This window comes from Typha latifolia, chromosome 11, assembly GCF_019914945.1.
Source record: "Typha latifolia isolate L0001 chromosome 11, TyphaL0001v2, whole genome shotgun sequence".
Classification (NCBI taxonomy): Eukaryota; Viridiplantae; Streptophyta; class Magnoliopsida; order Poales; family Typhaceae; genus Typha; species Typha latifolia.
The window spans coordinates 5790261-5817823 of record NC_133096.1 but is presented as its reverse complement, the minus strand read 5'-3'; the positions used below and the strand labels follow the sequence as shown (position 1 = coordinate 5817823).

The 27563-nt window shown below is 35.1% G+C and overlaps 1 protein-coding gene and 1 pseudogene across 2 annotated transcripts; one reads left to right on the top strand and one right to left on the bottom strand.

The window, feature by feature from the left end:
* On the bottom strand, positions 1–21314 carry LOC140797795 (T-complex protein 1 subunit epsilon). 2 transcript variants are annotated; one of them, XM_073151451.1, is made up of 9 exons: positions 20979–21314; positions 19306–19624; positions 16597–16945; positions 16159–16291; positions 16024–16076; positions 5735–5837; positions 2534–2700; positions 2349–2462; positions 1–404 (listed from the first exon to the last, which is right to left on the bottom strand). In XM_073151451.1, exons 1-9 carry the CDS (start codon positions 21175–21177, stop codon positions 234–236), a joined length of 1608 nt encoding a protein of 535 aa, XP_073007552.1. In that variant the 5' UTR covers positions 21178–21314; the 3' UTR covers positions 1–233. The 2 variants fall into 2 exon arrangements, with proteins under 2 accessions (XP_073007552.1, XP_073007553.1); XM_073151452.1 differs by lacking the exon at positions 20979–21314 and adding an exon at positions 20484–20642.
* Positions 9118–11280, top strand: LOC140797671 (uncharacterized; annotated as a pseudogene).
* Positions 21315–27563: the final 6249 nt, after the last annotated feature.

Below are 27563 nucleotides of genomic sequence, written 5' to 3'. Positions count from 1 at the left end.
TAAGACAATACAGTACAATTTCGATTCCACCACATCCAGTAGGACTCATGATACATGAGAGAGATTTACAAGTCCAAGAGTAAATCTGAAGCTTGATAAACAGTAAAACGGGTCACTTGACGCTAAAAAGGCAAGAGACTGAGGACACTGGTCGACATGTTTAATAAAGAACTATGACACGCTGTAAATAGAAGTATAGCTATCCATACAAAATTCTTCTCAAATCAAATCAATCAATACTCAGATGGTGTGATCACGTCGTCGATCTTTAGGATCATTTTTACAACCTGCGTTGCCAACATAACTTGCTGCTTTTTCCCAATGAGGGTCTCAAAAACATTCTGCTCTTTCATGTCATTTGTCCCAACATCGTTGCAATCGATGCCACAGAATGGATTGTTCTCCTGCATCAACCAATCAAGCAATTAATAAAATCATATCAAGTTCATGATGTATATATTCCACAAGGATCATATGAACAGAAACTAGCAAATTTATCAGGTTTGGCATGAACCAATGGTAATTGGATGCAAACCAACAGGAAAACCTTGATATGTAATCAAAGTGCAGATATTATGAATCTAAATATAGACTGAAAAATATTAAAGAAAAGAGCAAAACCAAATGATTCTTAAACATCTGTTTAGATGCTCTGCCTGCAAGGCCCCGTACACTAGAGTGGTAGTAAGCTATGTCAGCCAATATATTTTTATGTATCCAACCGTGTTCACACCTTAAATAAGATAATATCACAAAAATAAAGGATGACAAATCTACTAGAGTACAGAATAAATTTCAGTACCAAATTTAAATATAATATATGGAAGGGCAAAAATCCAGATTGCATGTTAGAAATTTTTAGACAACTTTACACAAAATATCAGGGTAATTTGCATCAAAAGGGAAAGCAAATCTTCTTTTTGGAAACCGCACAATTTTCTTTTGCACCTACAAGGGAGACTAATTATCTTTTACTTAACCATAATACCCTTGTGGTCTGGTGATCAAGAAAGAAATATGCTAAAGTACAAACACATTTAAGGCCTAACTTGTAAAATGATGACTTAAGTACTTAATTCTTTTTCTTACAGTCGTTTGATTTTTCCCTTCTATAATATTATCTTCTTCCTCTTCCCGACAACCCTTCTCTAGTATTGTCCATCATGGCTACGCTCTGTCATCCTACCCTTCTCTCAACTTCAATGGAGGAGGAGCTTTTTATTTCATGTGGAAAATGATGTAATGATGAGAAAAGAAGATGATGTTCCTCCACCGTATCTTCTTATGGAGTAAGCTTTCTCATAAAAAAATAGAAAAGGGAGATATGAAGACGAAATTATCAACAAGACAAGATATCGGAAATGAAGAAAGATTGCAAATTAAAGATATGAGGGTGATTGAAGAATATTTTCTTTATGGAACACTTCTTGAGAAAAATAAAAATATATAATTATATTTTTACAAAAAGAAATCTCCAATCCTCATAACTTACATGATTTGCATATATTGATTGGCTTTAATAGATACTGTCTGCCATAATCCTCATATAATAGTGCTAATCTGCACAAAACAGTCTAAAATCCACACAACAATGCAAATTTGCTCATATTTGTGTGGAATCTGCACATGTGAGTAAGAATATTCCTCTTAAACTGTGGATCCCACACTTTGTCTACAGATTTTAAACTTTTGGTCTACTGGGTGCTTAAAGTGTCGATTGCACAAAAAATTGTTGATTAACTCCAAATAATATGTTACTCATCCAGTCATTGGTCTAGATTTATTTTTAAAAAGTACAACCTTGTTATACAAGGATGATCACAATTCTTAACAATGTGGTTTTATAAAACACACTTTTTGAGAACAAATTAACAATTTTTAAATAACAAATCCATATATTTAAGAAACCAATCAAGAATATTGTACTAAAAGTCCTTAGCAGCCATAGTGACCAATTCTAGAAAGGTTCTTTACATAGGTTGCTGAGAGGAGGAAAAAGAAGGAAAAACTTAAGGCATGAAACAGTATAAGAAAAATAATTAGCTGTCCAGCTTATTGTCACTTCTACAATTTGTTGCAAACTTGCACTAAATACACTTGTCCAATAACCCATTCCTCTCTCTCAATTATTAATCACATTACAAGGATATTAAGGTCCAGCAAGTTTGGTTTCTTTTGCAAAGGAAAATAAAAGCTGCTTGGTTTTACAAAAAAGCCAAAACTGCCCAAATATCAGAAATAGAAGCAATGAAAAAAAGAATCCTCTGAACAAGCTATTAAAAGCACAGATAGTCAAACCAGCAGCATTTACACAGTAAGAAGCTACTACAAACTTATGTAGAATGTACCTTAATTTGTTCAGATTTGACTGCAGTGAGTGTATCAATAGGTGACAATCCACTGTTCTCTGCTAAAGCCATTGGGACAGAATCTAAAGCCTCAGCAAAGGATCTGATAGCATACTGCATGCAGGAAAGAAGGAAGTTTAGTCAACCACTTTTAAACAACATATGATAAGTTGCCTAAATATTACCTGCTCAACTCCAGGGTATCTATCTGCAGCAGCTTCAACAGCAAGTGAGCAAGAAATCTCAGCTGAGCCACCACCATAGACTATAGAATTGTGACGAATCAAATTCCTTGCCACACAAAGTGCATCGTGAAGGCTCCGCTTAGTCTCCTCAATCATCATTTTGTTACCTTCAACATCACAGTTTTATCATGGTTAGTAGCATTAGATCTTACCTCCTTGAAAAAGTTTTTTTGAAAAGCAAGATGGGAGAATTTGAGAATCACAAGCATACTTCAGATCAGATGCACCAACATCCTTACATTGAAAGATTGTATGGTCACTATGGTCTTTTACATTAGGAAGCATGCTCATAGAACCTGAAGTGAGTACGTACGAATTGTGCATATAAACATAGAAAAAGCATAAAAGATGGTATGATCAATGTCAAGGTTTGTAGAAGGTGAGGCCAGTAAAAAGAACAGAAAATAAGATCACCAAATTGCTCTCAACAGAGCTATTAGTTGTTGTACATTTATTGAACCACAATTTCTCATAACAATATCTCCCGAAGTTCTGAATGTGGCATGTCAGAAAAGATTTTTATTAATTCAATAGAGATTTCAAATGCCTCTCTGCTGATCAATCTCCTCAGCTTGACAGAGTTTTAATAGGTAAATCCAAATAATACATGACAGTGATGCAAGTAAGAAAATAAAAGGTACTCAAGATGGTTCAACTCAGAAAGGGTTGTACTTATATTGTACCTCAAATAGAAGGAAGTCAGCAGTATCTGTGGTCCGTTCACTCAAGTTTGCAGTAAACAAGAAGCAACTAAGGTAGAAATTCAAAGGATAAAGAAGGCCAAAGCAGGCTTTGTATGACTCTTTACAAGAATTGAACCATCCCTCAACCTTCTCCACTTTTTTTTGCATGCGGTTGAATCAAGATTATGAAAATGGATTTTGACACCACTAAGTCAAATCCAAACCATTATGTCCTAAAATCTAAGTCATGTAACTTAAAGACAACAATAAACCAACCAAGAATAGTAAAAGACCAAAACTAAATCGTACTTCTAGGGACTATAATCCTTCCAGAATACATCCATCGTATCTAATTTTCAAATTAATGTTCTTTTACAGCCTATCAAGCCAGGAATATTGCTCCTTTTGCATACCCAATAAGGAAGCACCTCCTTTTGCACCTGCAGTTTCCCAGCATTGTCCAGTTCCCATTTCAGGCAAACTAGGCAGCAACATTTGAGATATGCATCCCCCAATACCAATATACTAATTGGCTAACTTTACTTCAGACTTGTTGTTCTCTCCATTTTCTATGAATCCATTAGTAGATCCCATAAGCAAGCTTGGAAATTTCACCAAGAACCTGGTAACTAGTTAAACACCATATTCATAACATTCCTAAATGACTCAATTGTTTCATCCAGATGTATCTGTACATATTTATAATTTCATACGCCATCTTAGTGTGCCAACCAGTGTTATCTTGGCAAATCTTAAGTCTTAACATCTTAATATCTGAATATCGCAAATATTTCACTAGTGGATTTTATGGGCTGTTTAATCATCCATTCACTAAGTAAATATAACGTTTCAAATGGCACCAGAGAGTAGAAAGCCATTTTACATTGAGCACCAGCATTGCAAGTTGAACATCCAATCTACTTAAGAAGGTCATAATAATAGTATATTACTTTTCAGATATTTTATGAAGTAATTTAATACAGTTTCTACAAACCTATAGTGGATAGGACTATATTCAAAATTTAGTATATTTAATGCAAACACGCAAAATTCAACTGATTAAGACAAGTGATTGATTGTGATTGCTACTGCAATGCCAGTGGCCGAATGCATTAACCCGCGACAGGATCCAGCAACACATAGAAGAATTTCTCCTATAGAGAAATTAGTGACATAGTTACCATTACACCCTTCATTAGATATGACCTTTTCTAAAAGGGAAGAAGAGGAGTCATCTTTGTTTACCTAAGGAGAGATGGAAGGGGGAAGGGAGAGAGTGAGAGGTAAGGAAGGAGGGAAAATTTGAGATCCTCACCCTCTTAATGGAAGAAGAATTGTCGAGCTACTGTTTGAGATAAGTGTTATATGAGGAAGGATGATAAGAAGTGGATTTGCTTGTCTGAGAGATGGGGGAGAGGAGGAGGAATGTAAGAAGTGATGGAGGAAAAATATAGAGAACTTCTCCACATTTCTAATGGTAGAAGGATAATGTTGGATCAAATGTTTGGAAGTATAAAAGAGGGAAGATAAAAGGAGGTGGGTTCTACTAATCCAAAGTAGAAGGGAAGGTGGGAGGGAAGAGAGGGAGGAAGGAGGGGGTGAGAGAGGGACGAGGGAGGGAGGAAGATAAAAAAGAACGGAGGAGAAAAACATAGAGCCTCTCACCCTCTCCAATTGTAGAAGAAAAGTCAAGGTGGGGAAGATAAGAAGAGAAAAATTTCCCCCATTCTAGAGTTGTTTAGTACATAAAAAGTCTAAAGATAAATGTGTGCCACATCAACAAAATCATTAAAGATACTCAGAACAAAATAACAAAGGAGTATATCAATAGAGATCCATAGTTCAGGAGGCATTTTGTAACAAGAAAAGGATTAAAAGTAGTAAGTGATACTGCAGTATAGTTAAAGTAATGTAACTGTAAAAGTGTAAAGTACGAAGAAGCCATATATAATGTAAAGTTTGTCACTAAGATTATGAGAATATCCCAAAGACAATGGGACATATACTCAAGTTCCAAATTCTGAATCACCAATAAGACTGTCAAATTAGCTAGCCTACTATAACAATAGAATATTAAACAAAACCACTTATAAATGTAGATCAGATGCAAAGACATACCAAAATGGACTAGTAAAAACTAAATAGAGTTCAGTTTTTGTGTTTTCTGTAAATCGGACTAGTTAGAGAAGATAAATAGGTCTGATAATGTATAAAGTTTTCACAAGAGAAAGGAAAAATTAGCTTTACCTTTCCCAACATTAGCCGAACCTTTTAATTTAAAGGAAAAAGGAAGGCTAGATCTCACTGAATTAGGATAACTAAACCTGAATAATCACTCATAGCTTTCAGCTTAGAGCATAAAATACATTATACAGTACAAGATCACCAACTGAGGGACATTATACAGTACTCTGTAACATAAATACACAAGCAGAAGGAATAGGCCATGTGAACATACCACCACGGATAAAAATTGTCACGGCCCTGGAATTTGCACACTGTTCAATGTACAACATACGATCTTTTGTGGTTCCAAAAGACTTCTCTCTAACTAATCCAGCCTGGTTAAGAACAGCAAACAAAGGACAAGTCCCTTCAGAAAAGTAACAAGCATATTGTATCATTTGTGCATAAAAAATAAGAAGCTATCTTGAACCACATCAATGCTTAAGTTATTATGGTAACTAAAATATGAAATATCTCATGTGATAAAGTTAGGTAATTTTGCCGAAGCACCAATGAAAGCTATACAATTTAATTAATGACAGATAATAAAACATTGACAGAGATATTTTCTGAAGCAACTTTGAGTATTCTTCAAATCAATTGACCTAAACCTACTAACTCGACTCTTCATTATTTTAGGAAAATGGACAACTTCTGACCCAAACAATACTACCAGGGGTTCAAATCAAGGTTCGCTGGATAGGCGGGTTTTGGTTAAACCAGGCCAGATCCATAATGAATCTGACCCGGGGACCCAGAACTCTCTCTCTCTCTTTCACCTTTTCTTCTCACTCTCTCTCGTTCTCTATTTTTCTTCTTACCATAATCATGAATTCTAATAGAGAGATCTAGCTCCAGCGATCTCAGGCAACGCAAATCTAACTCCAGCAAACTCCGACAAACTCTGGCATATAATTTTTTAATTTTATTTCTTTATATCTTATTTCTCTCAGTTTTTTAATTTCTTTCACTCTCTCTCTCTTTTTCTTCTTCACTGCACTATAATTTATCATTTTTTTTGTTTTCTTTCTCTCTCTAATCTCTTCTTCTTTTCAGTGAAAGTCAGTAGAAGTTTTTTTTTTCTTTTGGTTTTGTTCTGTCTAATCTCTTCTTTTTCTTCTCTCTCCTTCAATTCCTGATTTTTTTTTTCACGTAATAACTTTCCGGAATCCAAATTATTCTTTGCTGAATTATTTAATTTTCTGAAATTATGATTAAATATCTTCTGAATTATTTAATTTGCTGAAATTGAGATTAAATATTTACTGAATTACTTAATTTGCTGAAATTGAGATTAAATATTTACTGAATTACTTAATTTGCTGAAATTGAGATTAAATATTTGCTGAGTTATTTAATTTGTTGAATTTGAGATTAAATATTTACTAAATTATTTAATTTGCTGAAATTGTGAATAAAAATTTGTTGAAAATTGAGATTAAATATTTGCTGAATTTGAGATTAAATTTTTTCTGAATTATATTTTTAATTTGATCTCTCTTTAGGTGTTTACATTAAAATCAAAATGCTTCCAAAAGAAAAGTCATAAAATACCAACATTGGCCGGCACCATTGCATCTCTATTAGCTAAGACATATAGCATGTCTAATCCAATTGGTGTAAAAAGGAAATAAGTGATGGTGTCTGCTGTCTGAAAGAATATTTGATTGGAAGACAAGAAAATGTAGCAGCTTGCAAATAAGTTAGTTTGGAAGATAAAAGAGAAAGGCCCATCTAATAAGCAAAAAGAATGATAAACAAACTGTACAAAGAAGAGACTCAATGATTTGTCAAGAATTAATACATGACTATGAAAACATTAATGATGATAGTAGTAAGCAAAGTAGGGAGGATGATGAGGAGAGATAGATGAAGATGGCAATGAAAGAAAATAGAAATACACAAAGCGGTGAGAAGATGAGAAGAAGCAATGGTGGTAGCTTTCAAATATCTAAATCAGTTCATATGCAAGGAGAAAGAGAACACGGGGGGGCAACAGTTCTAGGACTCCTGGTGTTACGGGCTTTACAGCGAAATTTGAAAATATTAGGCCAATAAATATGTATCATCAGAAAAAATGGGTCGTACACAGACTACTACCAAGACAACTCTCAAAGGAATAAAGTATGTAAAGAAATATATTAGTAGGGTTATCTCTAAATTTTTCTTCTACAATAATATTACTTTCAATGTAGCTAATAGTCTTTATTATCACACCATAGTGGAAGCTATACAATCAGTAAGATCTAGTATCCCGTCTTCTAGTTTAAAAGATATTGCTATTAAATATTTTGACTCAGATGTAGATGAGCTTCACACTTATATTGAGACTTTTAAAAGTATTATGATGAATTTAATTATACACTGATGTGCAATGAAGCACCGACACCTCTCCCAGGAAGAGGTGTCCGTGTCCGACACGTGTCGGACACGGACACGCGTGGGACACGTGTCCGACATGTGTCCAGAGTTTCCTAAAAAAATAAAATAAAAAGAAAATCGGACACTGTTGGGACACGGGCGGGGACACGGGCGGTATTTTAGATATTGTTTAACGGGTCGGGTCGGGGTTCGATCGAATGTTATCAACCCGAATCCAAACCCGATAATAAAACCTTACCTTCACTGTTGAGCGATCGAAGCCCTAAAACCCTCGAGCAGCTACCGAGCGACGAGCAGCTGAGCGAGTGCGACGGCCGACGGAGCGAGTGCGGCGAGCTGAGCACGGCGAGGACGCAGGTTCTTCTCTCTCCCTGTCTCTCTCTCTCTCTCTCCGTCTCTTCCTCACTCCCTCCCTCCATGCCCTCCCTGTCTCTGTCTCTCTCTCCCTGTATCTTCCTCCCTCCCTCTCTCTCTCTCACATTCTCTGTCTCTTCCTCCCTCCCTCTCTCTCTCTCGCTCTCTCGCTGTCTCACTCTCTCGATGTCTCACTCTCTCACATTTTCTGTCTCTCCCTCCCTGTCTATGTCTCTCTCCCCGTATCTTCCTCCCTCTCTCATTCTCTGTCTCTCTCACTCTCTCTCTGTCTCTCTCTGTCTCTTCCTCCTCTCCCAATCTCTCATTCTCGCTCTCTCTCGCTGTCTCACTCTCACGCTGTCTTTCTCTCTCTCTCTCTCTTCCTCCCTCCCTCTCTCCCTCCCTCTCTCTCATTATCTCTCTCTGTCTCTATCTCTTCCTCCCTCTCTTTCTCTCATTCTCTCTTTGTCTCACTATCTCTCTCTCTCTCTCTCTCTCTCTCTCATTCTCTCTCGCTCTCACTGTCTCTTCCTCCCTCAATCTCTCATTCTCTCTCGATGTCTCATTCTCTCTGTCTCACTGTCTCTCTCTCTCTCATTCTCTCTGTCTCACTGTCTCTCTCTCTCTCATTCTCTCTCTGTCTCACTGTCTCTCTCTCTCTCATTCTCTCTCGCTGCCTCTGTTATTAAATTGTTAAATTATATTAAAGCTTCTTTAATCTCTGTCTATTAAATTGTTAATCTGCTAATACATATCTCTTTACTAATGTAGTTTTATTGCGATTGAAGAAAAATGAATACTGAAAATAATTCTGATTCTAGTCAAAATACTGTATCGTCTGTGGATGATAATGCTCCCTTGTGGAGATATGTTACTAAGATGGAGAAATTGGGAGAAGGCGGAGGAAATCATAATTTTAGATGCAATTATTGTCAACAAGTCTACAAGGGATCATATTATAGAGTAAAGGCTCATTTGCTGAAAATTAGTGGGCATGGAATTAGAGGTTGTCCAAAGGTGAGTAGTGAACATGTTATGGAAATGAAAAGGATTGTTGATATTGCCGAGATGAGAATTAAAAATTCGATGCCTAAACAAATTCCTTTGCCAAAATTTGGACAAGCGGCATCTTCTAGTAGCTCAGTTGGAGGTGTAGGTTTTGATATGGGAGGGACATCAAGAAAAAAAAGAGCAACAGGAATGACACCTATTGAGAAGTCATTTAATTCTGGTGCTTGCAATCAATTATATTGTGAGATTGCAAGAATGTTTTATTCAGTCGGGGTTGCCTTTTCATCGGCAAGAAACCCTCACTATGTTAGAGCCTTTCAATTTACAAACAAATAATAATATTTCTGGATTTGTGCCCCCTGGCTACAATATGTTGAGAACTACACTACTTCAACAAGAGAGAGCAAATATTGAAATGTTGCTAAACCCTATTAGAAGCACATGGGGAGAAAAAGGGGTGAGTATTGTATGTGATGGTTGGACTGATGCACAGAGGAGACCGCTTATAAATTTTTTAGCGGTGACTGAGAGTGGGCTTATGTTCTTAAGAGCTGTGAATTGTGAAGGAGAATATAAAGACAAATTTTTTATCTCTAATTTGATCATTAAAATCATTGAAGAGGTTGGACCTCATAATGTAGTCCAAGTAGTTACAGATAATGCACCTGTTTGTAAGGCAGCAGGGATGCTTCTTGAAGCAAGGTTTTCTCACATTTTTTGGACTCCATGTGTAGTTCACACTCTCAACCTAGCTTTGAAGAACATATGTGCAGCAAAAAACACCGAGGCAAATGAGATTGTGTTTGATGAGTGTAGCTGGATTTCAGTAATTGCAGGGGATGTAATGTGCATAAAAAATTTCATCATGCAGCATTCAATGAGGTTGGCTATTTTTAATGAATTTGTCAACTTAAAATTGCTTGCTATTGCGGAGACTCGGTTTGCTTCGGTGATTATAATGTTGAAAAGATTTAGAAAGATCAAGAAGGGTCTTCAATCAATGGTAATCAGTGATAAATGGAGTTCTTATAGGAAAGATGATATTGGCAAAGCACAGTTTATCAAAGATAAAGTCCTTGATGACATTTGGTGGGATAAAATTGAATATATACTTGCTTTCACAGAGCCTATATACAGTATGCTACGGGTTGCAGACACAGATAAACCATGCTTACATTTGATATATGAAATGTGGGATACAATGATTGAAAAGGTGAATACAATCATATTTATGTATGAAAACAAGAAAGAAGGCAATGAATCTATTTTTTATTCAGTGGTGCATAAGATCCTAGTAGATAGATGGGATAAAAGCAATACACCATTACATTGCTTAGCACATTCTTTGAATCCAAGGTTAATTTAATTTCTATCTTATGATTAAAAGTTTTATTGTTCTTTCATTGTTATTGTTTACTAATTATATGATTATGTTAATAGGTATTATAGCTCATCATTGTTATTGTTTCCAAATCGTGTACCACCGCATAAGGATTTGGAAATTTCTAATATGAGAAACAAATGCTTAAAAGGTTATTTCCAAATGCAGAAGAACGAAAAATGGCATACCAAGAGTATACTAGTTTCTCCACATCAACCAAAAGTTTTACTGAGTATGATTCAATAGCAGATAGAAATGAGTTTGATCCAAACATGTGGTGGGTTGCTCATGGTGCTTCTGCTCCTATTCTTCAGAATTTAGCACTTAGGTTACTTGGGCAGCCTTGCTCTTCTTCAGGTTGTGAGAGGAACTGGAGCACTTATTCTTTCATCCATTCATTGAAAAGGAACAAGATAACTCCACAAAGAGCTGAAGATTTAGTATATGTGCATACTAATCTTCGCCTTCTATCAAGGAGGTCTCCAGATTATTTAAGAGAGGAGACCAAGATGTGGGATGTTGGAGGAGATTCTTATGATTCCTTTAATGGTGCAGGAATGTTGGAGTTTGCTGATCTCTCAATTGATGAACCGGATTTAGAGACTATAATGTTTGTTGATGAAGGCAACGAGGCAGTTGAAGATGAATGATCTACCTTATGTTGCTATTTTGTAATGATTGTTAGTTTTTAAACTTTTGTGGAACTCAGTTACTTGGATAGTAGGACATGTTTTGTTGATGAAGGCAATGAGGCATTTGATTGTCTTTCAATTTTGTTATTATCTTTAAATTAGTTCTTACAGCTTGATGTGTACTTCTTTTTGAATGATACTTCTTAGTTCTTATAGCTTGATGTATATTTAACACTACTAGATTGCAAATTTTTACTTTAGATAATTTTTTATTTTATTTATTTATTTTATTTATTTATTTATTTATTTATTTATTTATTTATTTATTTCGCCGTGTCCTATGCCGTGTCCGTGTCCTATATTTTCAAAATTTGCCGTGTCGCCGTGTCCGTATCGTGTCGTGTCCGTGTCCGTGCTTCATTGCTGATGTGTGATGGGTAAATTACACAGAACAGAAAAAATATAATTAATTTTCTAGTATACTCAGGCATGGAGGCAATATTTTTAAAGTCCATGAATGCTACTGCTTATTTTAAAGGTGTTAATTATATTTTTCATTGATGGAACAAACAACTACATAAAGATATACACGCTGCTGGTAAGCATTAGTTTATTAATTTGCTTTTATTTAAATATTTTGAAGTTTGAATGCTTACAAATTTTTAATTACAAATTTCTGCGAGATATTTTTTTAATCCAAGATTTCAATTCTCTAAAAATGTCAATAATGATACTGAAATCTTGCTAGGAGTTAGAAAAATAATTAGTAAACTAGAACCTGATATTCATAAACAAATTTTTTACAATAGAGAAGTGAGTTATTATTTAATTAAATAATTTTATTATTATTTATTTTAAATTTCAAAATAATCAATTTCTTTCAAAATATATTCAATAATATATTTCAGATAGAGAAATATAGATTGAGAGCGGCTAATTTCATACTTGTTAAGATTGTTGTAACTATATTTTATACAGTCTAGCTAAATGGTAATCCATTTATGGATGGAATGAGGCATCAAATTTAACACCAATAGCAAAAAAGATCTTAAGTCAAATTATATCTTCATCACAGTGTGAAAAAAATTAGACTACCTTCTCTTTAACCTACACCAAAACACGTAATCGATTAACAATGGAGAGATTAAATAAATTAGTTTTCTATCATTATAATATAAGATTGGGGAAGAGAAATTTAAAAAGGAATACAAAAAACGATTAGCTGATTGCCTGATTGATTTAAAACATTTTTTTTATGAAGAGGACACCTTGACTCCACAGATTAGAGAAGTGGAGGATAAATTATTAGATAATAGAGATACCCATGGTTAGATAAGATATTAGGGGAGATCATAATTAGAGCAGAGGCTAGTTTGAATTGTTTGGCAACGAAAGATAGTATAGTTATTAGTGCTAGCAATAACCCTGCTGATCCTAATAATATGCCTGTAGTGAGATCGTCCCTTTTTTGCTAAGGGAAGTCAAAAAAGCATAGAGATAGACGATAGAAAAATTAGGGATGTATATGCATATCAACGACTTCATTATCAGGATATTATTTCCTATGATTATAGTTCATCAAATATTCATTATTTGGAGCAATCACAATATCCATATGCTATTTATTATCTTCCTTAGTATTCTCAGTATCCTCAATATCTTTAGACACAATATCCACATATTGATTATTATCCTTCTAAGAGACAACAAGATTTATTTAATATGAATGATATGATACAATCACTATTTAGAGCACCAGGCCCTAGACATCATTATTTATAAAATTTTGGTAACTATGATAGCGACTACCATAAGGATTTACTTGAGCCAGCTCGGTAGTCATCAAAATTTTGACTTTTAAGTAAGTACTTTTTTAATTTTTAGGGTTCATATGTGAATAATTATTATTTTCTTATCCTTTTGTTATGTTTTCTAATTTTTTTAAATTTTCCTAAATTTTTAAATAATATTTAAAATTTTATGTAACTAGAAAAGTCTAATCTAATCTGGACGACCAATACGGCCAATCCGGTCGAGACGTATTATTTTTTTGAAAGGCCGATCCCGATCTCAATCCCGATCTGGGGAACCTTGGTTCAAATACGACATCAATATAATGAAATCACAAAGGAAGTCGAACTCAACTTCACTATATGTACGTAACACAAATGATAATGAAAAGAATCTATAAAGAAGGCTACGTAAACCTGTATGCTTCGCTGCGTCTTCCCTCAAGTATAAAAATATATTCTACAAATATTTAGGTCTCATAAATCTTCAAGATATGACAAGAAGACAAAACAAAAACGAGAATCTATGCATACTCAAATCTGCATATAAATAAAGCTTTACGGAACCTGCATATATTTTTATTTTAAACATTAACACCCTTCATAAAGGATAAGAATAATTCAAGAACAATTTCAGCATTTATGAGAAATCACTAATTATAATACTTGACAATCATAGAGTAGAATCTACAATCTTGTCCTCAACACAAATGCAAATAACTTGATACTGCAAACACATCTCGTTCTCTCCTTATGAACACAACTTTCCTCTTCTCATCTCAGTATATTGGCCTTATACTAGCAATATCTTAACATCATGCTATATGAGTCTTTATAATGTTTTCGTTATTTTATTTAACTTCTGTTTCTCAACTTTTCGGTACTGTTTAGATATATTTGAGTCTTTTATGTTACAAATAGACCAAAACTACAACAATCAGGTCTCTAACATGTCTCCTTTTCTCCCAGGACCAAAATTGAGACAGGAACTTCAAACCATGGTAACTATGTCATAGTTCAGACATAAGCAGGTCTTAAATAAGTTTTTCAACTTCATTTTTCTTATTCCTTTTTGGGGCTCCTCTTCAATTACTACATACTCATTTTACTACGCTATAGAGTTAGCAAGAGGACATATGCAGCCACCTATCACATAAGAATTGTTGCTATTAAATGTCATTGACGATCCCTAGATCTTTTAACCAAAACAATTAAGAATTGATATCATACCTCCCAACTGTAGCATGGTGAGATAACTTGATGCCCGCTTAGGTTATTGCAAACATAAATGGGCAGAATAAAAGAAAATTCCAAAAATAAGGACTAAATAAAACATCAGGTATTAACTGAAAGGCAACAACCGGCAATTGATCCCCCACATTTCCTATTCTCTAACCAACATTAGGCACTTCCCCTTGCATTTAAAGATTTGAAGTTAAGGCTTTCCCATCTTTATCTGCCCTCTTCCTCTAACAATCAGTAAGAACCACCAATTCAGTAAGAACTGCATCATTGCAATACATGTACGACTATTGATTTCTCCCACTTCTGGGTGTTGACTAACCCCCATTCTCTACCAACCATTTGTCGATTTCTCTAGGTGTGATGTTAGGGATTCCCCCTTTATCATTATCTCTTTCCTTGAACCACCACACCCCTAAGAATCATCGTCGCACTAGTTTGTTCATATTGTCAAAACAGCTGCCTTGTGATGCAAGGCCCTTAATCCATCCATACCATTGTTGCCCATGACTTGGCTGGCCCAAAGCAAGCTTGCTTCTGCAGTCTTTCCTTTCTCACTCATAATTCTCCCTATTCAAGTCTTTATTCCGTGCCCAAATTTGCTGTAGTGGGTTGTCTTGAAACATTTCAAATAACATTGATTTGAATCAACTTGAAATGACCCAAAATAGGACGCCATGAGTGATACGTGGGCATAGCCTAGTCCAATATCAGTCTGTTGCCTAATTCAGGCTGGTTCCCACTAAAGTCGGTATTCTTCAGAAGGAAAAGAAAAACATGTCGCTCCAAACCGTGGATTAGAAGCACTCCAAATTAAACATTTATCATCTTAAGAAAAAAAAGAGACAAATATAGGCCCCATTAGGCTCTTAAGACTACTAATAAACCACATTCTATTCCTAATAAGCAACCAAAAGGAACGAAAGGAAACACATTTCAGAGAGCAATATCATGTAGGGTGAATCAGGTCCATTTCTCTCTATTGGCTGGATCAAAGAAAGCCTGTAAAACTCCTTTTCAAAAGGTATGCAGTGCATTTTCTCCAATCACCATGAACCCCTTTCTTCTCTATAAATTTTACTAATGCAATGAGCTTTCCAACTAGCATTGCATGTCTATTTCAATATGTTTTTCCACTCTAGCATCACATGATTTAGGAATTACATTTCTCTCAAAATGAGCGAAAGAACTAAAAATATGACATGGAAGGCATTGTAAATATTAGTTATGTCAGAAATGTTCAGATAATTCCCTGAACCTCAAGGAAGAACCACAAAATCATAACTAAGTTCAACTGTTGAATACAACAAGGCAAGAAACAAATAATGTATTTCAATTCAGTCATAATGCCTAACTCCTATGTGTGTCAAGTCATTACCTAATGGAAGGGATAAGAAATCCAAAAAGTAGAAGCAATTCTAGCAGTTCCAGATAAGCTTTGCTTAAAACCTCATACTTAATCTACTCAATAATATTAAGATCAAGCAGAGAGATCATACATAATTTTTAATGTGTGAAAATTTACCAACTGAGAACCTTCTAATTTTAAGCTGCAAGACTGTATCAAGTTTCATCTCAATAATAGATGGCTAATAATATGAAAATGAGATACTATGTTCCTAGATTTTTTTCTGGAAGCTCTCAGTATAAAGGAACTCAGACCTAAATCAAAGATGCTTTATTTCAAGCTGACATTTATCCTTTTAATCATGAACTATGGCTGACATACCTTCCCTAGCTTTTCTGGTGACAACTCTTGAAATCTCGGAACTATTCTTCCACCTGCAGATACAACTATATGTAAGATGTTTGGCCTTCCAAATTCTTTCACTGCCAAAAAAAGAAAACCAAGTACTAGCCACACCTGTAGCAATTGCGATCAGCTCGAGCTCAACACCACCAACCCATCTAACAGCCGGCAGATTCCTATGCATCAACAAATGATTTGCTTCGTCATCAAAACCCCATTGACAGATCACTAGAGTCGTGCCCACATCCTACACGGATTTTGAAGGGGGGTAAGATAGCAAAAATGATGATGATTTAGCATCACATCGTCCTACAAGAATTTAACCACTCTACAAGTCATTTAACATACAAAATTTCAGAAACAGCTGAAGAAATTAGTCATAAAAGATCAGGTTGACTGTATGCAAACAGAATAAGTTAATTAGTAAAATTTCAAGAACACAGACTTAACTAACATTACCGTGGAATTCAAATGTTTGCTCTGGAAGAACCAAGTCAACAGAGAGATGGTTCTTTTGTTAAACAGAAAAACTGTGTCATCAAATATTTTTACCTTGCATTTCTGAACCATATCATCAAAGTACTTCTGCTCTTGATGGCGCAGAGTTTGGAACTTCTCCACAGTGTCAATGTCAACCTTATGCTTTGTCTTTGGCTTCGGTGGCTCAAACGGGCAAGTGAGAATAGCAATTTTTGCATCTTCTATTCTCTTCGGCATCTGAGGATGGCTCATATCCTTGTCAACAACAATTCCATAGATAAGCTCAGTATCCTCCAGCTTTCCTCCAACCTTCCCTTCTACTTTGATCAAATCCAGATTTACATCTTTCCTCTCTAAATCTGCAACTGCTAGAACTGCCTTAACAGCAATCTCAGCTAACATTCTCTTACAGCGATTAACACTGCAGGATAAACATGGTGAATAACAATTAAGTAAGCAGATTATAGGATAGATGTAACAGGTAACTGAATTTACATTTCTTTTATGTCCACCAAAGAGACTCTTAGAAACTGTAAACAAAAAATAAGTTATAGAACATTAGATTTTCTAATAAGCAATTAACTTACCTCATGTTTTACGTATAAAATTTGCTTCAAAGTACAAAGTTTACAGTTTGTTTATACATATGAAAAGAATCTTATGAAATCAAAAGTTAGATAGTTTGCCCAGACTAACTACATAAAATTATCATATCCAAGAGGAATGAGTTAAGATTTGTAATTCAAAGTCTAGATGTACAAAAGATGATAAATCACAATTTCTTCTAAAGTTCCACTAGAGTTTGGCTGGCAAGATAGGCTAATCCAACAACTCAAAGAGATGTAAACAATGGCTGAAATATGCCTAGTTTTAGCGATTTGCGATTTTGGAAGCAGCTATACTGGTATCAACCAGTTTCGACCATATCAATTGGATCAAGGATTAGTCCTATTGGCTTAAATGAGTTTTTATTTTTTAAGATTCGGATCTGATCTAAATGTACCTGACCTGGGGGATATATTAATTGATATCCCAGCTGCCTTCTTTTCAAGTTTTTAATTTTTACTCTCTCTCTCTCACACACACACACAATCTCCTCCCACCCCTCACGCTTGACATAGCATATCCGACTACTCTGTATTCTGGTGAACTTGCGGGAGTGTTTCTTTTTCCATTTCTCTTCTCTCTTTATCTTCCACTATTTAATTACAATTTTCTTACTCCTGTAGAATAACAATGAAGAGAGAGAGAGAGATAGAGCTCTCTCTTCATCTCACTTTTGTAATAACAATTTATGAGCATAAAAATTTACGAGATCCAACTCGCTCACTTTTTTTAGTTTAGGCTTCAGACGTGAGTAACTTTTATTTTTTAATACCATATCAATCGATGTACAACCGATATATATCATTTTTTTAGATGACCGATCATGATTCCGATACTCAAAACCTTAATGCTAAGAGGACTTGCCCCACCAATCCAAAGGGCATATAATAGTATGTATACTTTTTATTTAGTTAGATGGAAGTAGAGTGATCTATTCACCTATTGACTAGCTAATATGTTCAAGTAGTTTAAAGTTGAGTAAAAGCTACAAAGGTCATGAGAAAAGATTGTCATTACTTTAAAGTTTATCTAGGCTCAACAATCTTGAAGCCCTAAATAGCGTTGATGTTTCTTATTTAAGGACCAGCTAGGAGAACTTTCTAAGTTTCTATTATCCTGAATTAAATGAAACAAAAGCACAACTAAAGGCCTGCAGGAGAGAGGAAAGCAAGAGGCAAGACTCGAAGAAGAAAATGAGTTTTCCTCTACCCTAACTGACCCACATAGCTCTCACAAGAAAAGATTTTTAAATTCATCATAGAAATATATATATATATATTAGAAAGTCTTTCATGATTCCATGACATCCTCATAATCTTTATTTAAATATATAATACTCATCATATAGATAGATATTAAATTATATTTGAGGAATCCAATAGATAAACAAAAGATATATTGTGTACCTCATATTTTCTTCTCTCTTTGATATGTGGCATCAATATTATACTAGAATACATTTTATGAGATTTTGTGAATGAAAAAATAAAAAAAGCTGCATATAAGCTTTCTGATCTGTTAATAGAATTCAACAGATGCAGATCTTGTGCTTGCAGATTAAACAGCACTATTTATGGAGAAAATTTACTTTTCACGAAAATTACTCTGTAGCAATATTCAGAAATGACCACCTTATAACTATATCAACTTCACCCTACTAGAACTTCTAAATCTAACTCAACACATCTGCATTGTTATTATTTTAGCTGAGTGTGTCATTCCACGACATAAGTCCCTTGATTTGGCATTTTATTAGTTCTTGTGGTATTTCTTATAAGATATATAACCTTTTGTTAGTTATAGAACTTGTTAGTACAAGTACTAAGATGCTATAAATTTCTCTTAAGTTCTCTAATCACATCAAACTCCCATAGCAGGAAGACCATCAAACTAATTACAGATCCAGTTGATCATGTATAAAAGGGATAAATAAAATTCTAAGATACCATTGTGACATAAAACAGCAAATAACTATTGATTCCAGAGCTAAATTCACAATTCCTTTTGAGTCCTGGAGATGCTACTAAGATTTTCATCTTTGACCAACCACCAAAAAAAATGTACTAAAGGAAACATGATAGGTTATTCAAATAACCGGAAGGAATTTATAATGAAGATGGGAAGGCAATGCCTATTTTCCAAAAAAGAAATGGAAGGAATTATAAGCAAACTTACATCTTTGAGGACAATGTTGTCATACAAGTCTGCACCAAAGGCTCTATATTAGTTGCACTAAATTCAAACTTTTGAGAAATGCGTTCAAGATGCTCGACAGCAATCCTGGAGGCCATCTCATAACCTTCGGCAATCCTAATAGGATGAATACCACGTTCCAGAAGCTTCTCAGCCTGTTCTAGAAGTGCACCAGCCATAACTACAACTCCTGTGGTACCATCACCTATTTCATAGTCTTGACTACGAGATAACTCCACCATCAGCTTAGCGATCTGATTGTCGATGTCCATTTGCTCCAAGATTGTTGCACCATCATTTGCTACAAACATAAGAAAAATGAGCGCTAAATTTAAAATTTTGAAACTTGTGATAGGTTTTATTGGAAAGCTTTATAGCCAGCCTAAACAGTTACTTTCCATCTCTCACCCTTCTATTTCTGGATAAAAATATCACTGAGGAGCTAAAGAGAAGATATCAACAGCATAAGAAATAATGAAATCCACAAAATATATCAAATTTACATGAAATTAGGGTATAAACAGGTTAGTTCATAACTCCTATACATATAACCTGTTTTGCACTGTATACCTCTTTTCATTCCCCATAAAATAACAAACAAGCAAATAAAACTAATTATGAATTTCACTACTAATTATGATCAACTGCAATTGGGAACAAGCATTACCCACATATGCATACTATTATGAATATCTCAGATAGACTTATCCACCATTGCCATAACCTACTAAATAAGTCGGATCATCCTCAAATCCCAAAACGACACCATCTACCCGATACCTAACTCACCTCGTCTTCTCTGTTAAACCATCAAAAAAGAAGGAAAAAAAAAAAGCCAAACCCCCATTTCTGCAAACCAAGGAAGCCTCACCAAAATTAACCCAAAATTCAAGCTTCCAATTACCACATCCAAATAACGACTGAGCTGAATCCAGAAAGAAAAAACATTTTACGCCCTTGGTGAAACTGGAAACAAACAATACCCACATACCCACAGCAATTCTAGTAATTCCTCAGATACATATATCCACCATAACCTACTGAACAAATCAAATCACACTTAAAATCCAATATTTCAAATCCGCCCTGTACTCAACAAAGAGGAAAACCCCATTGCTGAAAGCAAACAAACATAACAGAAGAACAACCCAAAATCCAACCTTTCCTTAACTACATCCAACTCCCCAAACAGAACAAATAGAGTCGTCAGAATAGTAACAGAAGGAGACATCCCCATCAGCGCTGTGAAACTCTTCTTCACGCCCTTGGTGCCACCAATCTATTTCACTAGAAAAAAAAAATAGAAAAAGGAAATCAACAACGATGAATACCGCATTTCTCTAACTTATCAAACATCACCAAAACCCAACTTTTCCTTCACGATACCCAAATTCCCATCAAACTCAACTGGAATTAGAAAAGAAAAAGCACAATAAATAGGAAAGGAATCGGGGAACTAACTAAAGGTGACATCCTCTCTGAAGTATCTTATTCATGCCCACTTATGCAACCCCCAAACATCACCAAAACCAAACCAAGATCCCACCTTTGCTTCACAAAAATCGAATTTTTACCAAACCCAAGTCGCAGAAGAGCAAAACAAAACCAAATAAAACCAAACTAACAAGAAATCGAAAGTAATCAAGGATACTAACAAATAGTAACATCCCCATCGGGGCTTTGGAGAATCTTATCCATGCCCTTTGGGCCGAGGGAGGTGCGAAGGATCCGAGCCACGGCCTTCCCCGCAGCGATATTGGCCTTCTGCGCGTCCAATCCTCTTAGCCGACTCTTCTGCTCCTGCTCCTTAAGTATTATGAACGGTCTCCCGAACTCGTCGAACGCTAACGCCATTGTTGCCTTCTTTATTCCCTTCTTCCTCCGAGGACTTAAAAGAAGAGAGGTTAAAAAGAAGAGAACGCCGCAAGAAGAAGAGGGAATCGTAGGTTCGACAAGGAAAAGAGTTCTTTGCTATAAATGGTAGCAGATGCGAGTTTTGATGGGCCTCCTTATACACTAATATTTACATTAGTAGTCCACTGCCCAAACCTTTTTTTTTTATAATTATATTTAGAGATTTTTACAAATCACACTCTATATTTTATTTATTTTATAATTTACACTTATTTTTTATCATTTTGTAAACCCGCGCTTCCTTTTCCTCTATAATTGTCATTTAATACACTGATTTAACTTAGATGATACTAAAAAAAAAAAAATACTTAATTATAATATATAAAATAATTTATAAATACCTAAATTACTTATATTTTCTTCATCGTCTTTTTCTCTTCCAATAAAAGAAGAAGAAAAAGAATCAAAAAAAGAAGAAAATGAGGAGGATGAGGGAGAGCGGAAAAGATGAGGAAAGGTGATAATGAAAAAGGTAGGTGGGGAAGATGGTGGAGGGATATAGAAAAAGAGAGGAATGGTGGGGGTATTTTAGTAACTTGGTTGACGTTAGTTAGTCAAAATAACGTCAAGGTGTTAAATAAGAATTATAGAAGAAAATGAAGAATCAGCTTATAAAATCCTTAAAGATGGAGTATGAATAACAAAATAGGTATAATGTATAGTGTGATTTATAAATATCCCTTACATATATCGTGGTAGGTTTGGCCCAGTTTAAAAAAGACATAATATATTTTTAAAGTACTTAAGCACTTTATAATTTTGAGTGCAATCATTATCCTTTTCATCATATTTAATCAAACCAGATGTCAAATTTAAAGATCTTTATTATAGACAAAGTAAACTTTTTAAAACATCTAAAATAATACTGACCGAATTTTAGGTAACAAAGATAATATATATATATATATATATCATATTTTTATCATTTTAAATCCTATCGGTATTATTTAAGATGTGTAGAAAAGCTTATCTAATCTTCTACAACTTTGTCTCCTAATAAGGGTCTTCAAATTTGACATCTGGTTTAATCAAATATGATAAAATAATTAACAATTACATTTTAGTTAAAATCATAAGGGGGGTTAAGTATTTTAGTTGAAAATATATAGGATTTTTATAAAATTAAGCCAAATCACTAGAGATAAAAGTATAACTTCACTTCTCTTTTTAAGAACAGTGAATGTATTAATTGACTATGACAAGTATAAAAATTACTTTAAGGTTTGAGGGCAAAATGCATACCAGTGGGTTTGGGTAACACTCGGCTCAATTATAATAGTAGCTATGGAGCGAACAGAGGTGGCAAGAATTAGTCTCGCAATAGATATAGAAAATTTGAGAGCTAGGGAATAAGAAAAGTAGAAGGTGAATTTCTTTAACAATAGTGATGATTGCCAAAGGAGGGTGATGGATCCGGTTGATGATGTTGATGAGGAGCAGAGAGTTAGACTCAATGTGGCTGAGGAGTTAGCCCAATGACAGAAAGTGAGGAGAGCTACCTTGAGGGCAACGATCTCAGCCGTCAAAGTAGAGCAAAATCATTCTTAGCAATTGCTAACAAGGAGGGGCTCTCTAGTTGGGGAGCAAAAGAGGAAGCTAGTGCCATCCAAGACATTCCAGTCAATATAGGAGTCATCGATGTTAAGCTTCAGGATGCCCAGCAGCGAGGGCTTTAAGCGAATAAGGCATGTTTTGACATGTGAGTTGCTATTTTGTAGCTTAGAAGAAAAACTAATAAATTTAGCATTTTACGATAATTGTAAATCACTAAAGAGTTTAGAGATTTTATTTTAAATATAAGTCATCGATCTCATCAGCGTTTATAATTATAGTATTGATATATGATTTATTTGATTGTCGATAACCAACCAAGTAGCAATGCATGTCGAACGTGCCGTGTGAGCGTATTAGGTTTTTAGTGTTGGTAAATATGTACAAAATATTTTAAATATTTATATATATATATATAGACATATCTACAAGTTTTAATAAGATTTGAAGCATTTAATCAACGTGTTCGAAGCGCGTTCGAAGGCGTTTGCACATATAAAGAAGCACGTTTTGGCTGTTTGAATGCACTCTATAATGTTCGAAGGCGTTTGCATATATAGAGGAGTGTTTCTAGTCGTTTTAATACACTTGGAGGCCATTTGAACTGGGTCAACTGCATTTGAACGAGGTCACAAAACTTTGCAAAATTTGAGATTCCGTGAGACCTAATTTAACTTATATTTGGCCTTATCTTTATAAGGTATATAAAAGTTAGGATACCCTAACCCTATAGCACATTGGTCATCGATTAGAAAAGAGATTTTTGAAGAAACAACATTTTTTACTAATAGAGGTTTTTACTCATCTTTTATATTGAAAGGATTCATCTTAAGGGTCATAAAGACGAAAAATCAATCTTAACATGTAGTGAGATTGGAAATTAATCATAGAAAATAGTGAATCACGAGGTCTAGCGATCAAGATTGTGTCAGATAAAGCTATAGAAATCAATGAGTTATTTATAAGTCCAGTCTTCTAAATTGCTAAGTTTATTAGTGATTAGTTTGATTTATGATTTTTTTACCCATCTGAGATTTTTTTTATGTAAAAAATTTGGTGTTCATTTTCGCTTTACTCATTAATTATTATTACAGAAGACATACAGATTTTGATATAATACAATAAAATTATCAAAATATCCATGGTACTTGATTAAATTTAATAAAAAAAATTAACAGTCTCACTTAAGTCATAAGTATAAAGATTAGTTTAAAACTTTTTGAAGTATAGGAGAGTAAAATGTATTTAATTATTTTCATATTATGATGTGTTTGTGTTAAGTAATGATGTGCTCTCGAATTATGGTATGTTTGGTGTGTCTCTTTTAATGTGTTCTTAGGTTGTTATGTTTTATGTCATCATGGCAACTATTGTGTGTCTCTTTACATGTGTTCTCAGCTATTATGCTCAACTATTATTATATGTCTAGGATGAGTAAATCAAGGATATTATGCTCAGTTATTATCGTGTGTGGTATGATAAATAAATCATACCTTAATTTTAGAAGTTCACAATTGAATTTCAAACAACATAGCACAAGTTCTAATTTCATAAATTCTAATGAAGTATAAATAATGCTGAGCACTTGATTCTCAATTGAACTATAATTGAACTGTAGATAATATTGTTTATAAGTTCTCAATTGAACTACAAACAATATAGCACAGTACTGAGCACTTGATTCCAAATTTCTCAATTGAACTACAATTGAATTTTAGATAAAATAATCCACAAAGTTTTCAACTGAGCTACAACAAATGATGAAATGTTAGAAATTTCCTAAAATATTATAAATATGCCATTTTTATATCACTTCACATAGAGTGACACAAAATTAACATCACAATAATTCCCAACTAAAGAGTCTTGTAGATCTTTCCAATCTTTTTCTCCATTAACTCTAATTAAAGCTCAATTGTGTACAACTAGTATTTGAGATCTATTAAACGAAAGTTGATATCATCGCACCTTGCAAAAAAAGTGCACGTCATTCTGCAAATTTGAGTAAAATTGACATTATTCTTCTACTATACTTATGTTGTATTCAATAAAATTTAGCAAGAAGTGTTTCGCAGATTGAGGATACCTTTATTTCTGGGCAACAATAGAACTTTCTATTTTTATTCTTCTGCATCAACGATGTTATTACTTTTCAATTTTCCCTACCACAAGGGCAACTGAACATGATTCCATGCTTGAGCTCATTGCAGTCAAACAAATCTATCAAAATTTTAATAAGCCAAAATTACACTCCAGAAGATGAAACATTGACTTCTCATTGTTTTCATTATCTTTAAGCCATAAAACCCCAAAATTATGTTGAGTCAAAATTGACTAAAGAAACTAACTTGTGTAGAGTCGGTGCGTAAGTCCTGCAACTTGGGAGGGTGATGTAGACTTGGATGGTATCTTGATATGTTATGCAACTTAGGAGGGTGATGTAGACTTGGATGGTATCTTGATATGTTACGGAACAACTCCCTCAAAATCTAGATTTATTATAGGAAGCAGTTCGTGCAACCGAGAAAAAATATTCACCAAATTTTTTATAGTCAGAAAATTACGAAACTAAGTGGAATCAATCCATAACTCCCTAATCTACGCTTTTTGTATTTACGCTCTTTGTAGATTCGAACTGCAACTAGGACAAAAATATGATATAGTGTGTATAATGGTGGTGGTGAAGGGTGGAGTGGATGTTAGGGCTATGGATGATAATGAAGACGAAGGTGGATGGTTGATGCTGTTTAAGTGATAAAGACGAAGATGAAGAAGTGGTCGAGATCCCAAGGAAGAGGGAGGACTCGACAGACATAGAGATTAGAAGTTAGGAGAGACCTTGTCAATGATAGAGGTGGTAGGTTAGTGAAGATAGAGGAGGGAGATTAGGGTAGATAGAAGATAGATAAGCAAGAAACTAATATTCTAATAGCTTTTGACTGCCATCCACACCTTTATAGAGGCTAGCCAACAAGCCAAAATAATAATTATTAACTCTAATTCTAGTGAACTCCCGTCAATCGAGTTTGAACGCGCCTGATCACGTTCGAACGCACGAAAGACATTCTCTATTTTTGCGAACCTAATGCATGCGTTCGAACGCGACCTATAGAAAATTTATTTTAATAAAAATAAATAACTAATACAATAAGAAAGACTCTAACCAAGTGTGTCAGCCTACCACGCTTACCCCACCTTGCTCTCAAGGTGTAAAGTCAGGGAAACGCTCCAAGATGTCTGTCTTCAACTCTCATGTCGCCTCATCGGGTGGCTTGCCAAGCCACTCGACTAGAACCTCCATCTCTAATCTGGTACCATGATGTCGTCGATGCCTAGCAAGTACACGAATTGGCTCTACGATCTCTGTCTCCTCCAATAGCCCCGGTAGAACTGATCCAACGACCTTATGATCTCCATTCTGCTCCCTTAGCAATAAAATATGGAAGACAGGATGCGCTCTCGACCTCTCTAGCAGCTCCAAACGATATGCAACTGGACCAATACCTTTAACACTCGAAATGGACCAAAGTAGCAATGTGCTAACTTCTTGTTTCGCATCGGACACAAGGTCACCTGACAATACGATTGTACCCTCACGAAGACCCAACTGCCGATGTCGAACTTCTGCTCCCTATGGCTGCGATTATAAACTTGCTTCATGCAGTTTTGAGTAAGTTTAAGATGGGCATGCAACCTCCTCAATGTGGCGTCTCTATCCATCAAAGCTAAGTCCACCTTCGTTCGATCTGCAGATGCCACTAAATCATAAACGCATAATATCGGAGCCGTGCACCCATACACCACCTCGAGCGGAGTCGTGGCAATGCTGCTTTGGTAGGCGGTGTTGTAAGGCCACTCCGCCCACGGTAAGAACTCCAACTATCGTCTCGGCATTTCTCCAACAAAGCACCTCAAGTACTGCTCAATGCCTCGATTGACCACCTCAGTTTGACCGTCCGTCTGTGGATGGTAGGCCGAATTGAAGTTCAATCGAGTCCCCTACAATCTGAAAAACTCCGTCCAAAAGTCGATCATAAATATACAATCATGATCCGAGATAATCGTGCATGGCATGCCATGTAACCGAGCAACATCTCTAACAAAAATTTTAGCCACTGACTTGACTGAAAATGGATGTGACAATATAGAAAAGTGCGCATACTTGCTCAGTCTGTCAACGACCACAAAAGTAATAGAATAACCACGTACTAGCGGAAGACCCTCTATGAAATCCATAAAAATGTCTTCCCAAATATGATCTGATATCAGTAGAGGTTGTAGTAATTCGGTCGGTTTCAATGTGATTGTCTTAGCCCTTTGACAGACTTTACAAGCACGGACAAAACTTCTCACATTCCGCCTCAATCCTGGCCAAGTACAACTCTGAGATATCCTCCTATAAGTCCTCAAGACACCCTCATGACCAGTCTCTAGAATTTGGTGGAAGTGCTCCAATAATTTATGTCGCAATCCATCATTTGTGGGCATTTGAATGCACCCGCGGTCCATCATCAAACTACCTTGATTCTCTAACTCTGGATGGCGCTCCGGATCATCCAACACCTCCTATAACAATCTCAAAACATCTGGGCCAGATGTACATGCATACCTCAGCTCATCAAGAAAAGAAAAAGTATGAGAAGAATAGGTTGCAAGCTCGGCAGTATCAGGTTGGCGTGATAGTGCATCCGCCACTCTATTTTCTGTTCCTTTCTTGTATTGAATTTTATAATCATACCCCAGCAATTTTGTGACCCATCTCTACTGTGCCGGAG

What these genes read in the sequence shown, in the direction of transcription:
- LOC140797795 (XM_073151451.1), bottom strand. Translation starts at nt 21,177, where the DNA reads ATGGCGTTAGCGTTCGACGAGTTCGGGAGACCGTTCATAATACTTAAG. An exon ending in ATATGGTTCAGAAATGCAAG is followed by an intron (nt 16,292 to 16,596) that starts GTAAAAATATTT and finishes AAATCCGTGTAG; the next exon opens with GATGTGGGCACGACTCTAGT. An exon ending in TCAAATCTGAACAAATTAAG is followed by an intron (nt 405 to 2,348) that starts GTACATTCTACA and finishes TGGTTGATGCAG; the next exon opens with GAGAACAATCCATTCTGTGG.